The 15,911-nt window shown below is 37.8% G+C and overlaps 1 protein-coding gene across 1 annotated transcript in view; it reads right to left on the minus strand.

Annotated features, from left to right (window-relative positions):
• TEX11 (testis expressed 11) overlaps positions 1-15,911 on the minus strand; it is a 345,168-nt gene that overhangs the window by 167,959 nt on the left and 161,298 nt on the right. Inside the window, exons 12-13 of the mRNA XM_027093589.1 lie at positions 3,983-4,064; positions 377-455 (exon numbers count right to left, since the gene is read on the minus strand). Of these exons, the coding sequence (XP_026949390.1) occupies positions 377-455; positions 3,983-4,064 (161 nt within the window). The remainder of the gene's footprint in view (positions 1-376; positions 456-3,982; positions 4,065-15,911) is intronic.

Below are 15,911 nucleotides of genomic sequence, written 5' to 3' on the forward strand. Positions count from 1 at the left end.
ATCCCATGAAGATAGAGCCAGAGAGGTATATCATTTGCAGAACTACACTTGCACATGCCTTCCTGTTCCACATGCCACTGGCCTACAAGTTAACCTAGTCAACTCCTGTTTTATAAAACCCTACCTTACTCCTTTCTCATTTTATTTTAAAAAATTTTAATATAAATTTTAAAATTGACTTGACTACGGATTGTTTAAATCATTTAAGCAAGCAGTTCCATCTTCTAATTTGATTAGCACAATGGCAAATATTGTGCTCTGTGAATATGGATGGAGGGAGGTAGATATATAGATATAGACAGATATAATTCAATATATGTTAATGGAAACCTTAGAAAAATGTTAGTCTTTAAAGAAAAAATCATTTCTTCTATACCTTTCATGATACATCAGCAGTTTAGCAATGCTCAGACAAAAGTCTAAAGACATGTCACGATGTAGTATTTCCATGATAGCTAACAAATAGAACAAAGGAAATAATCAAATTAGTTTCACTTTTTAGGAACCTTAGCTATTTTCAGTAATTTTCCTCTGTTCAAGATCTACTTTCTAAATGTTTGCCATATACCACGTCTTGCCTAACAATTTACCAAAGTCTTTTTATATAGCAATAATATCCAATGCTAGAGAGAGTACAGTAAAACAGGCAAAGTAACTTTTTGAAAAGCAATTTGACTACTATCTGCTAAGAACACAGTGGATAAAAACTTGGGATCTGAAGTCAGACAGATCCATATTTGAAACCACTTTCCACTTTCATGGCCATAAGCAAGTTACTTAGTTTTTCTGCACCTTAGTTTTGTCATCTGTAAAGTGGGGAACAAATCACCAATCTCTCAGGGCTGATGAAAGAGTTAAGTGAGATAATGTATGTAAATTACATAGCAAAGGACCTAGCACTTAGTAAGCATTCAGTAAATGAAAGTTGCTGTTATTATTATTCCCTTTACTTCAGAAATTGTACTTCTGAAAATTCATCTGAAATAAATGTGGGGAAATGTAATGAACAGGATATTAAAAGCAATATAAATTATAACAACAATAAAAAGGACATATACTGAGTGTCCACTGTAGGGTAGTGATAAATTACTATGCAACCATTAAAACTGTTAAATATGAAATAAAACTGTTTTTCATTTAAAAAATAAATACGCACCAATATGAAAAATGGTTATAAGATTAGTAAAAAAACAAAATTGGAAAACAAAGGCTGTCTGTACTATATAGTCACAATTCTGTAAAACAAGCAAATTAATATAGAAAAATACTGTAAATAAATCATCAAATTTCTAAAAGTGATTGTGTTTAGATTATTTATTCAAAAAATAACTGATGAGTGTATTCTCTGTGCCAGGAACTGTGCTTGGTGCTGGGAATCCAGCAGTGGACAAAACACACAAAAATCTCTGCTACCAAGGAGCTGATATTCCAATGGATGGTGGACAATGGATATTTTTACTATTTTCCAGAAACTTCCTTAATGGGTATGTTATACCTTTTCACAATAAAAAAATTATATATTTTTTTTAATTTCTACTTTTCCTACTGTAAAAAATACCAGTGAAGTTCTAATGAAAAATACCACTTAGGTTGACCATTCTTTTTTTTAAAAAAAAAAAAAAAAATGTATTTATTTTTGGCTATGTTGGGTCTTTATTGTTGTGCATGGGCTTTCTCTAGTTGTGGCGAGTGGGTGCACAAGCTTCCCATTGCGGTGGCCTCTCTTGTTGCAGAGCATGAGCTCTAGGCGTGAGGGCTTCAGTAGTTGTGGCTCACAGGCTCTAGAGCGCAGGCTCAGTAGTTGTGGCACACGGGCTTAGTTACTCCACGGCATGTGGGATCTTCCCAGACCAGGGCTCGAATCCATGTCCCCTGCGCTGGCAGGTGGATTCTTTTTCTTTCTTTCTTTCTTTTTTTTTTTTTTTTTTGCGGTACGTGGGCCTCTCACTGTTGTGGCCTCTCCCGTTGCAGAGCACAGGCTTCTGGACGTGCAGGCTCAGGGGCCATGGCTCACGGGCCCAGCCGCTCTGCGGCATGTGGGATCTTCCCGGACCAGGGCACGAACCCGTGTCCCCTGCATCGGCAGGCGGACTCTCAACCACTGCGCCACCAGGGAAGCCCTGGCAGGTGGATTCTTAACCACTGTGCCACCAGGGAAGCCCAGGTTGACCATTCTTGAAGTATTTTCATTAGCAAAGAAATGAAGAGATTATAAACATACAAGTTTCATATATACTTTTTTTAAAATTAATTTTTGGCTGCATTGGGTCTTTGTTGCTGCGTGTGGGCTTTCTCTAGTTGCAGCAAGTGGGGGCTACTCTTCATTGTGATGTGTGGGCTTCTCATTGCAGTGGCTTCTCTTGTTGCGGAACACGGGCTCTAGGCGCGGGTTTCAGTAGCTCTGGCTTGTGGGCTCAACAGCTGTGGCTCACGGGCTCTAGAGCACAGGTTCAGTAGTTGTGGCACACGGGCTTAGTTGCTTCAGGGCATGTGGGATCTTCCCAGGCCAGGGCTCGAACCCGTGTCCTCTGCATTGGCAGGCAGATTCTTAACCACTGCACCACCAGGGAAGTCCCCATATATACTTTTAATACAAAGTGAAAGATAACTTTATTATTTTAAACTATAGAAAACTCAAATTCATGAAGTTTCCTAGTTTGTAATCTGATGTTGCAACTCTATCATGAGCATCTAGATTAAGTTAAGTAAAAACAATCTGGAAATAAAGAATAATTTCATTTTAAACTCTGTTTCTTTTCTACATTTTGATAAAAAACTGTAATGGGGAATTCTAGTCCAAAATTAATCAACTTCAAACTAGGCGACTCCAATAATCTCTGATCTTCCCATATTATATTAGCTTGAGTAAGACTATTCCCTTAATTGGTTTGTTGGTTTGTTTATTCCTGTACTGCAAAAAAAGAGGAGTTGTCTTTCTGGCTCCTAATAAATTTCAACCTGTGTATATCTGAGCTGATACTGTTACCTAGACATGCAGAATCCTCTATATATTTCAGCTTCTGAGGTCTCTTAGTGATTGGCTAATATTCTAGAAGTCACAGAAGGTTTCAGCAGTACTAAACTGGCACTAAATTTAGAGCAACTTCCAAATCTGATTACTGTCCTACTTATTATAAATTCTTATTGCTTACTGGATAATCAGTTATTATACTAACATATCATTTTATATAGTAAAAATAATGCAGCTCTATAATGCAATTAAATTTTTATGCAGTAAAAAAAAGCATGTATACATTAAAAAATTTAGAGTAAATTATTTTTATGACTAAACATAATTGAAATACTGTTAAGGGGCCAGTGTGCATAGAGATATTATGCCTCACTTAATTTATCTATACAGTAGTAATAACAACAATAATAATAACTACAATAATAGGTAATATTTATTGCACACTAACTATGTACCAGGCATGGAACTAAATGCTTTACATACTTTTTCTCATAGGATTCTCAAAACAACACAGTGAGGTAGACATTAATATTACATTTCTTTTAAAGATGAAGAAACTGAAGCACAGAAAAGTTGTCACTTGCCAAATGACCCACAGCTGTGTATCAGGATGTTTATGTTGTGATGTGCACATTCTAGTCCCTTGAGAATTTTGAAAAACAAATAGCAATATTTATACAAGTAATTATAAATGGCACAGCATTACAAAGGCTTTTTCTATCAATAGGTTATCTTTCTTCATGGTGGGCAGGTTGGGCAGCTGCAATTTTCTGCTAGACTAAAGGAAAACTGATAGCTTTTATTCAGCTCTTTTTTACTACTTGTTAAATTTGCTACTATTCTTTCTTCCTTCTCCTTTTCTTCCTGACTGACAATCTTATGTGCTCAATTTCCTTCTCAGTCACCATCAAATTATACCTATGCTAGTATACTACAAAAAATCTTACATTCAACAAATTGGTGTTAATATTTCAAAATTGTGTACTCTTCACACACAGAGATGTTACTTACCTCCAAGAAATTCTTCTTTAGCTGTTTCATACTTCAAGAGGATTTTCATCTTTAAGGAAAGCCCACCTGGAGTTAAATGTTCCTATTTTAAACAAAGAAATCACAATGATATTAACACTGTGAAATGTAAAAGACAATTTTCAAGTAACTGCCTGTTTTTATTCAACCACAGCAAGATGTATCATGACCAAAGGAAATCAAATCATAACATCCGGTCTATTCCTGAGGATATTTTCTGGTATTTTATTCAATCTAAATGAAATAGTAAAAGGAAAAGAACATGTAAACATTTCTGTTGAGTGGCAAGCATTTAATGGCAAGGCCAATACTTAAACTGTGAGAATGTTAAGACCATATTCTTGTCTTGGTAAGCAAAACCCCAAACATCAATTAGGTTTGTTTTCTTTTGAGACTTTAATAACAACGAAGGTCCTTTGCAAACAATGGCTGAATGAAATAGAAAACATATTGTCTTTCCTATAGGATACGCCTATCATATTTACTATTAATAACAATGTACTCTGAATGGTTTTTCCAAGTCCTTGCTAGTTGGACCTGCTACCACTTTTGCGTGACAGTGTACATCTTTACACAGCAGTCTACGATTAAAAGTGCAGTCTAGGTTCACAGAATAGAATTTTTCTCTCTACAATGTCAATTAATCTCTACATGAACACTGTACTCATTAGCTCCAAGCTCTGCAAAAAATCACTGCGATTCATGGGTGAGATGCCTGAAGAATGGAAAGTTAGGGGAAAAGTAACTACTGGTATTAAAAGCATTTGCAAATAAAGATAATATCAGTCCAAAGAATAAACTAAGATTGCATTATAATTATAACTTATTGCATTAGCACCTTTCCTAACGGGCATGTTGGAATATCTCTTGGGCTCAAGACATATTCCACATATTAGCAATGAACAATCCAAAAGTGAAGTTAAGAAAATAATTCCATTTATAATAGCATCAAAAAGAATAAAATACATAGGAATAAATTTTAAAAATATGGGCAAGACTTCTATACTGAAAACTACAAAACATTATTGAAAGAAATTAAAGACCTAAATAAATAAAAATACATCCCATATTCCTGATTGGAAAACTTAATATTGTTCAGATAGCAGTAATCTCCCAATTGATCTACAGATTCAATGCAATCAAATTTCCAGCTGGTTTCTTTGTAGAAATTGACAGGCTGACCCCAAAATTCACATGAAAGTGCAAGGGATGCTGAAAAAATCTTGAAATAGAACAAAGCAGGACTCATGCTTGCAATTCCAAAGTGGTATACCACTTCACACTAACATCAGCTGTGGATGAGAATTCCCAGTGTTCCACATCCTTGTCAACACCTGGAATTATCGGACCTCTAAGTTTTTGCCAATCTACTGGGTATTTTACCTACTTTAAGGTGTTCTTATCTTCCTAGCCCCTTACTGTGAGGCTTTCCTAAGGCTCAGCTTCTATAAAACTACTCCTTTTCCTACATTCTCTCCTTCAGAAATCTTACCCATTTTTCAGGCTACAAATATCATTTTAGGTAAAAAAAAATCTGTTGAAAGACTTTTTTGGGGGTTAACAGCTTTAATGAGCTATAATAAACATATCATACAATTCACCCATTTAAAGTACACAACTCAGAGGACTTCCCTGATGGCACAGTGGTTAAGAATCCACCTGCCAATGCAGGAGACACGGGTTTGAGCCCTGGTCTGGGAAGATCCCACATGGTGTGGAGCAACTAAGCCAGCGAGCCACAACTACTGAAGCCCGTGCACCTAGAACCTGTGCTCTGCAACAAAAGAAGTCACTGCAATGAGAGACCCACGCACCGCAATTAAGAGTGGCCCCCGCTCACTGCAACTAGAGAAAAGCCCGCACCCAGCAACGAAGACCCAACACAGCCCTAAATAAATAAATAAATTTTTAAAATACCCATGACATTAAAATAAATAAATAAAAATAATAAAGTACACAACTTGGGACTTTGCTAGTGGTCCAGTGGTTTAGAATCTGCCTTCCAATGTAGGGGACATGGGTTCGATCCCTGGCTGGGGAACTAAGATCCCACATGCTGCAGGGCATCTAGGCCCTCGTGCTACAACTACAGAGCCCATGTGCTCTGGAGCCCGCGCCCCACAACTAGAGAGCCTGCGTGCCGCAACTACTGAGCCCGCACACCATAACTAGAGAGAAGCCCGCATACTTCAACAAAAAGCCAGCATGCTGCAATGAAAGATCCTGCATGCCACAACTAAGATCCGATGCAATTATGAATAAAGCTGCTATAAACAGCCATGTGTAGGTTTTGTGTGTACATAAGTTTTCAACTTCTTTGGGCAAATAGCATGGAGTGCAATTACTGGACTATATAGTAAAAGTATGTTTAGTTTTGTAAGAAATTGCCAAACTGTTTTCCAAAGTGGCTGTACCAGTTCATGTCTTTTTAATATCCAATATGATGAAATGAGAAGTATGCATAAAGCATTTTTCCTGCATGTTGAAGTACCGTGGTAGCTGTTTCCAGGAAAAAAACACTTGTGTGATTATTTGAACTGCAAGCTGAACAAGCCATATTTGTCACGGAATACCATTTTTAGACAAACCTCAGTTATTCCAACATGGGTATTTGGCAGACATTTTCACAAAAATGAAAGAAAAAGGAAAACAGCTGATGGTATTTTATTCATAATTGCCAAAACTTGGAAGCAACCAAGACATCCTTGAGTAGGTGAATAGATAAATAAACTGTGGAACATTCAGACAATGGAATATTGTTCAAAGTTACAAAGAAATGAGCTATCAAGCTATGAAAAGACATGGAGGAATCTTAAATGCATATTACTAACTGAAAGAAGCCAATCTGAAAAGGCTACATACTATAGGATTCCAATTATATAACACTGTGGAAAAGGCAAAACTACAGAGTCAGTAAAAAGATCAGTGGTTGGCAAGGGTTAGGGGAAAGGGAGGGATGAATAGGTGGAGCACAGAGGAGTTCTAGGGCAGTGAAACTACTCTGTATGATAAGTATAAATGGATACATGCCATTACACATTTTTCCAAACCCTGAGAACATACAACACTAAGAGTGAACTCTAATGTAAACAGTGGACTTCAGGTGATAATGACGTGTCAATGCAGGCTCATCAGTTGCAACAAACGCACTACTTTGGTGGGGACTTTGATAGCTAGGAAGGCTGTGCACGAGTAGGGGCAGGATGTGTATGGGAAATCTCTGTACCTTCTGCTTAATTTTGCTGTGAACTTAAACTGCTCTAAAAAGTTGTCTCTAAAAAAAAAGAACACTCCAATTAAAATCAAAACAAAATAAAGACGTGCACTCAAGAGTTGATTTAAAAAACGATGCAGCCAAAAATAAATAAATATTTTTTAAAAAATAAAGTACACAACTCAATGGGTTTTAGTATATACACAAAGTTGTTTATCAGTTTTAGAACAGTTTCATCACCACAAAAAGAAACCTTGTACCCTTTAATAGTCATTCTCTATTCCCTCCAGTGCCACCTCACCCCAACACCCAGGCAAACACTATTCTACTTTCTGTATCTATATATTTGCCTATTTGGGACATTTCATGTAAATGGAATGATACAATATGTGTTCTTTTGTGGCTGGTTTTCTTCAATTGGCATAATGTTTTCAGGGTTCATTAATGTTGTACCATGTATCAGCACTACATTCATTTTTATGGCCAAATAATATTCTTTAGTGTGGATATACCACATTTTATCTGTTCATCAATTGATGGACATATGGGCTGTTTCCATATTTTGGCTGTTGTAAATAGTGGTGCTATAAACATTCATGCACGAGTATTTATGTGGACACATGTTTTCAGTTCTCTTGAGTATACACCTAGGAGTGGAATTGCTGGGTCATATGGTATCTCTATGTTTAACTTTTAGAGGAACTGCCAAACTGTCTTCCAAAGTGGTTGTACCATTCCCACCAGCAGTGTATAAATGTTTTAATTATTCCACATTCACACCAATAATTGTTTTTGTCCATTTAAAAAAATATAGTCATTTTAGTGAGTGTGAAGTGGTCCCTCATTGTGCTTCTGATTTGCATTTCCCTGATAATTAGTGATATTGAGCATCTTTCCATGTTCTTATTATTGGCCTATGGTATACCTTCTTTGGAGAAATACCTATTCAAATCCTTTGCTCATTTTTAATTGGGTTGTCTTCTTACTACTGAGTAGTAAAAGGTTTTTATAAAAATATATCCTGGATACCAGACACTTATACATAATTTGCAATTATTTTCTCCCATTCTTTTGGGAGGACCCCATGGGTTGTGTTTTTACTTTCCTGATGGTTTCATTTGAAGCAAAAATTTTAAATTTATTTATTTATTTATTTATTTATTTATTTTTGGCTGTGTTGGGTCTTCGTTGCTGCACGCAGGCTTTCTCTAGTTGCGGCGAGCGGGGGCTACTCTTCGTTGTGGTGCACGGGCTTCTCACTGCGGTGGCTTCTCTTGTTGCGGAGCACAGGCTCTAGGCGCATGGGCTTCAGTAGTTGTGGCGCACGGGCTCAGTAGTTGTGGCTCGCAGGCTCTAGAGCACAGGCTCAGTAGTTGTGGTGCATGGGCTTAGTTGCTCTGTGGCACATGCGATCTTCCCAGACAGGGGCTTGAACCCATGTCCCCTGCATTGGCAGGCAGATTCTTAACCACTGTGCCACCAGGGAAGTCCCAAAAATTTTAACTTTAATGAAGCCCGACATCATCTAATTTTCCTTTTTCTCTTGTGCTTTTGGTGTCTTACCTAAGCAACCAAGACTTTTCCAATTTCACTGTACTGATAAATTTTCAAAAACAACTTTGTGGAATAACATAAGGCTACCAAATTTTAATTTCTCCTCAAAAACTAATTTTTAAAAATATTACTATCTGTTCCAGTTCCAGCCAAGATGGAGCATGACAACTATAGTCTATATCCTCCACTAATTACAACTAAAAGCCCTGAACAAGATCTACAAAGCAACAACCTGAGGACTCTGAAAAGTAAACAAAAGCAGAAAGATTGTAGTGAGTCATCAAAACATGGAGAAGTGGACTGTATGGGAATGGTGAGTATCCTGGGGTTTTTTTTCTCTTTTATCTAATGGTATTGGAAGTTTGTCTGTCTTGTGCCAAATCTCTGAATGAGGCCAAAAAGAAATGTTTGTCTGGATGATTGGCGCATGCGGGGGGAGGGGAGTCTGGAGGATTTTTTAACAGGCTCTACCTTCACATAGATATGGAGTTCAAATTTATACTACTCGGACTTCCCTGGTGGCGCAATGGTTAAGAATCCGCCTGCCAATGCTGGGGACACAGGTTTGAGCCTTGGTCCGGGAGGATCCCGCATGCCGCGAAGCAGCTAAGCCCGTGTGCCACAACTACTAAGCCTGTGCTCTAGAGCCCACGAGCCGCAACTATGGAGCCCACGTGCCACAGCTACTGAAGCCCGCGTGCCTAGAGCCCGTGGTCCACAGCAAGAGAAGCCACTATGATGAGAAGCCTGCGCACCACAACAAAGAGTAGTCCCTGCTTGCCGCAACTAGAGAAAGCCCGCGTGCAGCAACGAAGACCCAAAACAGCCCAAAATAAATAAATAAATTTTATTTTAAAAATTTATACTACTCATGTGTAAAGCTGAAAAATCAAAATAGAAGTAGCCAAAAGAGTGATATCTCTTAGACATCTGGCTAAGGCAAATAGATGTAGGGCCATGGACTTCCCTGGTGGTCCAGTGGTTAAGACTTCGCCTTCCAATGCAGGGGGTGTGGGTTCAATCCCTTGTTGGGGAGCTAAGATCCCACATGCCTCGGGGCCAAAAAACCAAAACATAAAACAATATTGTAACAAATTCAAAAAAGACTTTAAAAATGGTCCACATCAAAAAAAAAAATAGATATATGGCCATGTCCTCAATCCAGGTTGTAAAGGATTCTAAAAGATTAACACTAAAGATAAACTAACAATCCCAAATTACAAAGCACATGAGGAAATGTTTCATACCAAGCAAGAGTTAGGAGTACTACTAACTGCAGGATCAAACTGTTTCCAAGTACAGGAATACCTCATTTTACTGCACTTCACTTTATTGCACTTCACAGATACTGTGTTTTTTACATACATACATACATACATACATACATACATACATACATACATACTAAACACAGATACTGTGTTTTTTACAAACACAGATACTGTGTTTTTACATTTTGTGTTAATCCTGCGTCAAGCAACTCTATCAGTGCCATTTTTCTGATAGCATTTACTCACTTTGTGTTTCTGTGTCACATTTTGGTTTGCAATATTTCAAATTTTATATTATTATATTTGTTATGGTGATCTGTTCTCAGTGATTTTTGATGTTACTATTGTAATTGTTCTGGGATGCCATGAACTGTGTCCATATAAGATGGCGAACTTAACCGTTGTCTGTATTCTGACTGCTCCACCAACTGGGCAGTCCCCCATCTCTCTCCCTCTCCTCAGGCCTCCCTAGTCCCTGAGACCCAACAGTATTGAAATTAACCAATTAATAACCCTACAAAGGCCTCTAAGTGTTCACATGAAGAGTCGTATGCCTCTCACTTTAAATCAAAAGCTAGAAATAATTAAGCTTAGTGAGGAAGGCATGCTGAAAGCCAAGATAAGCTGAAACCTAGGCCTCTTGTACCAGTTAGCCAAGTTCTGAATGCAAAGGAAAAATTCTTGAAGGAAATTAGAAGTGCAACTCCAGTGAACACATGAATGATAAGACAGTGAAACAGTCTTATTACCGATACAGAAAGTTTTAGTGGTCTGGAAAGAAGACCAAACCAGCCAAAACATTCCCTTAAGCCAAAGCCTAATCCAGAGCAAGGTCCTATCTCTCTTCAATTGTTTGAAGGTTGAGAGAGGTGAGGAAGCTACAGAACAAAAGTTTAAAGCTAGCCGAGATTAGTTCCTGAGGTTTAAGGAAAGAAGCTGACTCCTTAACATATAAGTACAAGGTGAAGCAGCAAGTGCTAATGTAACAGCTACAGCAAGTTATCCACAATATCTAGCTAAGATAATCAATGAAGGTAGCTACATTAAACAACAGATTTTCACTGTAGGCAAAACAGCCTTCTAATGGAAGAGGATGCCATCTAGGACTTTCATAGCTAGAGAGAAGTCAATGCTTGGCTTCAAAGCTTCCAAGGCCAGGCTAACTCTCTTGTTAGAGACTAATGTAGCTGGTGACCTTCAGTTGAAGCCAATGCTCATTAACCACTCCTAAAATCCTAGGGCCCTTAAGAATTATGCTAAATCTACTCTTCTGTGCTCTGTAAATGGAACAACAAAGCCTGCATGACAGCACATCTGTTCACAACATGGTCTACTGAATATTTTAAGCCCACTGTTGAGGACTACTGCTCAGGAAAAAAGATTCCTTTCAAAATATTACTTTGACAATGCACTTGGTCACCCAAGAACTCTGATGGAGATGTACAATAAAATTAATGTTTTCATGCTTGCTAACACAACATCCATTCTGCAGCCTACGAATCAAGGAGGAATTTTAAATTTTGAGTTTTATTATTTAACAAATATATTTCATAACACTATAGCTGCCATGATAGTGATTCCTCTGATGGATCCAGGCAAAGTAAACAGAAAATCTTCTGGAAAGGATTCGCCATTCTAGATGCCATTATAAACATTTGTGATTCATGGGGAAAGGTCAAAATATCAACATTAATAGGAGTTTGGAAGGAGCTGACATCAACCCACATGGATGACTTTGAGTGGTTCAAGACTTTAGTGGAGGAAGTAACTGCAGATGTGGTAGAAAGAGCAAGAGAACTAGAATTGGAAGCAGTACCTAAAGATGGAACTGAACTGCTGCAATCTCATGATAAAAGTTTAATGAATGTGAAGAACCTAGGGGTAAGACAGGAATAAAGACACAGACCTACTAGAGAATGGACTTGAGGATATGGGGAGGGGGAAGGGTAAGCTGTGACAAAGCGAGAGAGAGGCATGGACATAATACACTACCAAATTTAAGGTAGATAGCTAGTGGGAAGCAGCTGCATAGCACAGGGAGATCAGCTCAGTGCTTTGTGACCACCTAGAGGGGTGGGATAGGGAGGGTGGGAGGCAGGGAGACGCAAGAGGGAAGAGATATGGGAACATGTGTATATGTATAACTGATTCACTTTGTTATAAAGCAGAAACTAACACACCATTGTAAAGCAATTATACTCTAATAAAGATGTTAAAAAAAAACTTTAATGAATGAAGAGTTGCTTCCTATAGATGAGCAAAGAAAGTGGTTTCTAGAGATGGAATCTACTCCCGGTGAAGATGCTGTGAAGACTGTTGAAATGACAACAAAAGATTTAGAATATTAAACCTAGTTGATAAAGCAGAAGTAGGGTTTGAGAGGATTGACTCCAAATTTGAAAGAAGTTTTACTGTGGGTAAAATGCTATCAAAATAGCATTGTATGCTAAAAACAAATCGTCTGTAAAAGGAAGATTTGATTGATGGGACAAACTTCTTTCTCATCTTATTTTAAGAAAATGCCACAGCCACACCAACCTTCAGCAACAACCTCCCTGATCAGTCCAGAGCCATCAAAATCGAGGCAGGACCCTCCACCAGCAAAAAGATTACTATGATTTGCTGAATGCTCAGACAATGGTTAGCATTTTTTAGCAATAAAATATTTTTAATTAAGGTACTGATATTGTTTTTTAGACATAATGCTATTACACACTTAATAGACTACATTATAAACGTACTTTCATATGCACTAGGAAAACAAAAAATTCGTGTGACTCACGTTATTGTGATACTTTATTGTGGTGGTCTGGAACTAACTTACAATATCTCTGAGGTACGCCTATAACTTGCCTGCTTCCTGTAATAAAGCTCAACAAGATTTATACTATTACAAAAATATCTAGCACCCAACAATGTAAAATTCACAACACTTGACATCCAATGAAAGACGATGAGGCCTGGGAAGAGGCAGGAAAACATGATCCATACCGGGGAGATAACCAACGGAAACTGACCCAGAAGTGACACAGATACAAGAATTAGCAGAGAAGGACATTAAAAGAGTGAGTAAAATTATATTTCATATGCTCAAAAAGCTAATCAGAGACACGGAAGACATAAAAATGATCCAAATCAAACTTCCACAAATAAAAATTGCAAAATCTGACGTGAAAACTATATGAGATGGTGTCAGTCCATTTGGGCTGCTATAACAAAAATAGCATAAACTGAGTGTCTTATAAACAACAAACATCTATTTCTCACAGTTCTGGAGGCTGGGAGGTCCAAAATCATAGCACCAGCATATTCAGTGTCTGGTAAGAGCCCACTTCCTCATAAATGTCTCCTTTCTCACTGGAATCTTAAATGGCAAAAGGGGTGAGGGAGCTCTCTCTCAGGCATCCTATATAAAGGCACTAATCCCAATCATCAGGACTCTGCCCTCAGGATGTAATCACCTGCAAAGACCCCACCTCCTAATACCATCACCTTGGAGTTAGAATTTCAGTGTATGAATTTGGGGTCGGGGGACACAAATATTCAGCTTATAGCAGATGGGATTAACAGAAGTTCAGACACTGAAAAACAAAAATTAATGAACTTCAAGTCATAGCAATACAAAACATTCCAAAATGAAACACAGACGAAAAAAACCTTTTTATTTTTCAAATTTTTAAATTTTTTAACATCTTTATGGGAGTACAATTGCTTTACAATGGTGTGTTAGTATCTGTTTATAACAAAATGAATCAGTTATACATATACATATATCTTCATATCTCTTCCCTCTTGCATCTCCCTCCCTCCCACCCCTCTAGGTGGTCACAAAGCATCAAGCTGATCTCCATGTACTACGTGGCTGCCTCCCACTAGCTATCTATTTTACATTCGGTAGTGCATATATGTCCATGCCACTCTCTCACTTTGTCCCAGCTTATCCTTCCCCCTCCCCGCATCCTCAAGTCCATTCTCCAGTACGTCTACATCTTGTTTTTTTTAAAAACATCTTTATTGGAGTATAATTGCTTTAAAATTGTGTTAGTTTCTGCTTCATAACAAAGTGAATCAGTTATACATATATATATGTTCCCATATCTCTTCCCTCTTGCATCTCCCTCCCTCCCACCCTCCTTATCCCACCCCTCTAGGTGATCACAAAGCACCGAGCTGATCTCCCTGTGCTATACGGTTGCTTCACACTAGCTATCTATTTTACATTTGGTAGTGTGTATATATCCATGCCACTCTCTCGCTTTGTCACAGCTAACCCTTCCACCTCCCCGTATCCTCAAGTCCATTCTCTAGTAGGTCTGTGTCTTTATTCGCGTCTTGCCCTTAGGTTCTTCAGGAGCTTCTTTTTTTCTTTTCTTTTTTTTCTTAGATTCCATATATATGTGTTAGCATACGGTACTTCTTTTTCTCTTACTGACTTACTTCACTCTGTATGACAGACTCCAGGTCCATGCATTTCACTAGAAATAACTCAATTTCGTTTCTTTTTATGGCTGAGTAATATTCCATTGCATATATGTGCAACATCAACTTTATCCATCCATCTCTTGATGGACACTTAGGTGGCTTCCATGTCCTGGCTACTGTGAATACAGCTGCAATGAATATTTTGGTACATGACTCTTTTTGAATTATGGTTTTCTCAGGGTATATGACCAGTACTGGGTCGTACAGTAGTTCTACTGTTAGTTTTTTAAGGAACTTCCATACTGCTCTCCATAGTGGCTGTATCAATTTACATTCCCACCAACAGCGTAAAAGTGTTCCCTTTTCTCCACACCATCTCCAGCATTTTTTGTTTGTAGATTTTTTGATGATGGCCATTCTGACCGGTGTGAGATGATATCTCATTGCAGTTCTGATCTGCATTTCTCTAATGATTAATGATGGTGAGCATTCTTTCATGTGTTTGTTGGCAATCTGTATGTCTTCTTTGGAGAAACGTCTATTTAGGTCTTCTGTCCATTTTTGGATTGGGTTGTTTGTGTTTTTGATATTGAGCTGCATGAGCTCCTTGTAAATTTTGGAGATTAATCCTTTCTCAGTTGCTTCATTTGCAAATATTTTATCCCATTCTAAGGGTTGTCATTTGGTCTTGTTTATGTTTTCCTTTGCTGTGCAATAGCTTTGAAGTTTCATTAGGTCCCATTTGTTTTTGTTTTTATTTTCAATTCTCTAGGAGGTAGGTCAAAAAGGATCTTGCTGTGATTTATGTCACAGAGTGTTCTGCCTATGTTTTCCTCTTAAAGAGTTTGATAGTGTCTGGCCTTACATTTAGGTCTTTAATCCATTTTGAGTTTATTTTTATGTACGGTGTTAGAGACTGTTCTAATTTCATTCTTTTACACGTAGCTGTCCAGTTTTCCCAGCACCACTTATTGAAGAGGCTGTCTTTTCTCCATTGTATATTCTTGCCTCCTTTATCAAACATAGGGTGACCGTATGTGTGTGGGTTTATTTCTGGGCTTTCTATCCTGTTCCATTGATCTATATTTGTTTTTGTGTCAGTACCATACTGTCTCGACTGTAGCTTTGTAATATATTCTGAATTCAGGGAGCCTGATTCCTCCAGCTCCGTTTTTTCCTTCTCAAGATTGTTTTGGCTATTTGGGGTCTTTTGTGTTTTAATGCAGATTGTGAGATTTTTTGTTCTAGTTCTGTGAAAAATCCCATTGGTAGTTTGATAGGGATTGCATAGAATCTGTAGATTGCTTTGGGTAGTAGAGTCATTTTCACAATGTTGATTCTTCTAATCCAAGAACATGGTATATCTCTCCATCTATTTGTATCATCTTTAATTTCTTTCATCAGTGTCTTAAAATTTTTTGCATACAGGTGTTTTGTCTCCTTAGGTAGC

This window comes from Aethalodelphis obliquidens, unplaced genomic scaffold, assembly GCF_003676395.1.
Source record: "Aethalodelphis obliquidens isolate GAN/ISIS:26980383/991018 unplaced genomic scaffold, ASM367639v1 scaffold85, whole genome shotgun sequence".
NCBI lineage: Eukaryota > Metazoa > Chordata > Mammalia > Artiodactyla > Delphinidae > Aethalodelphis > Aethalodelphis obliquidens.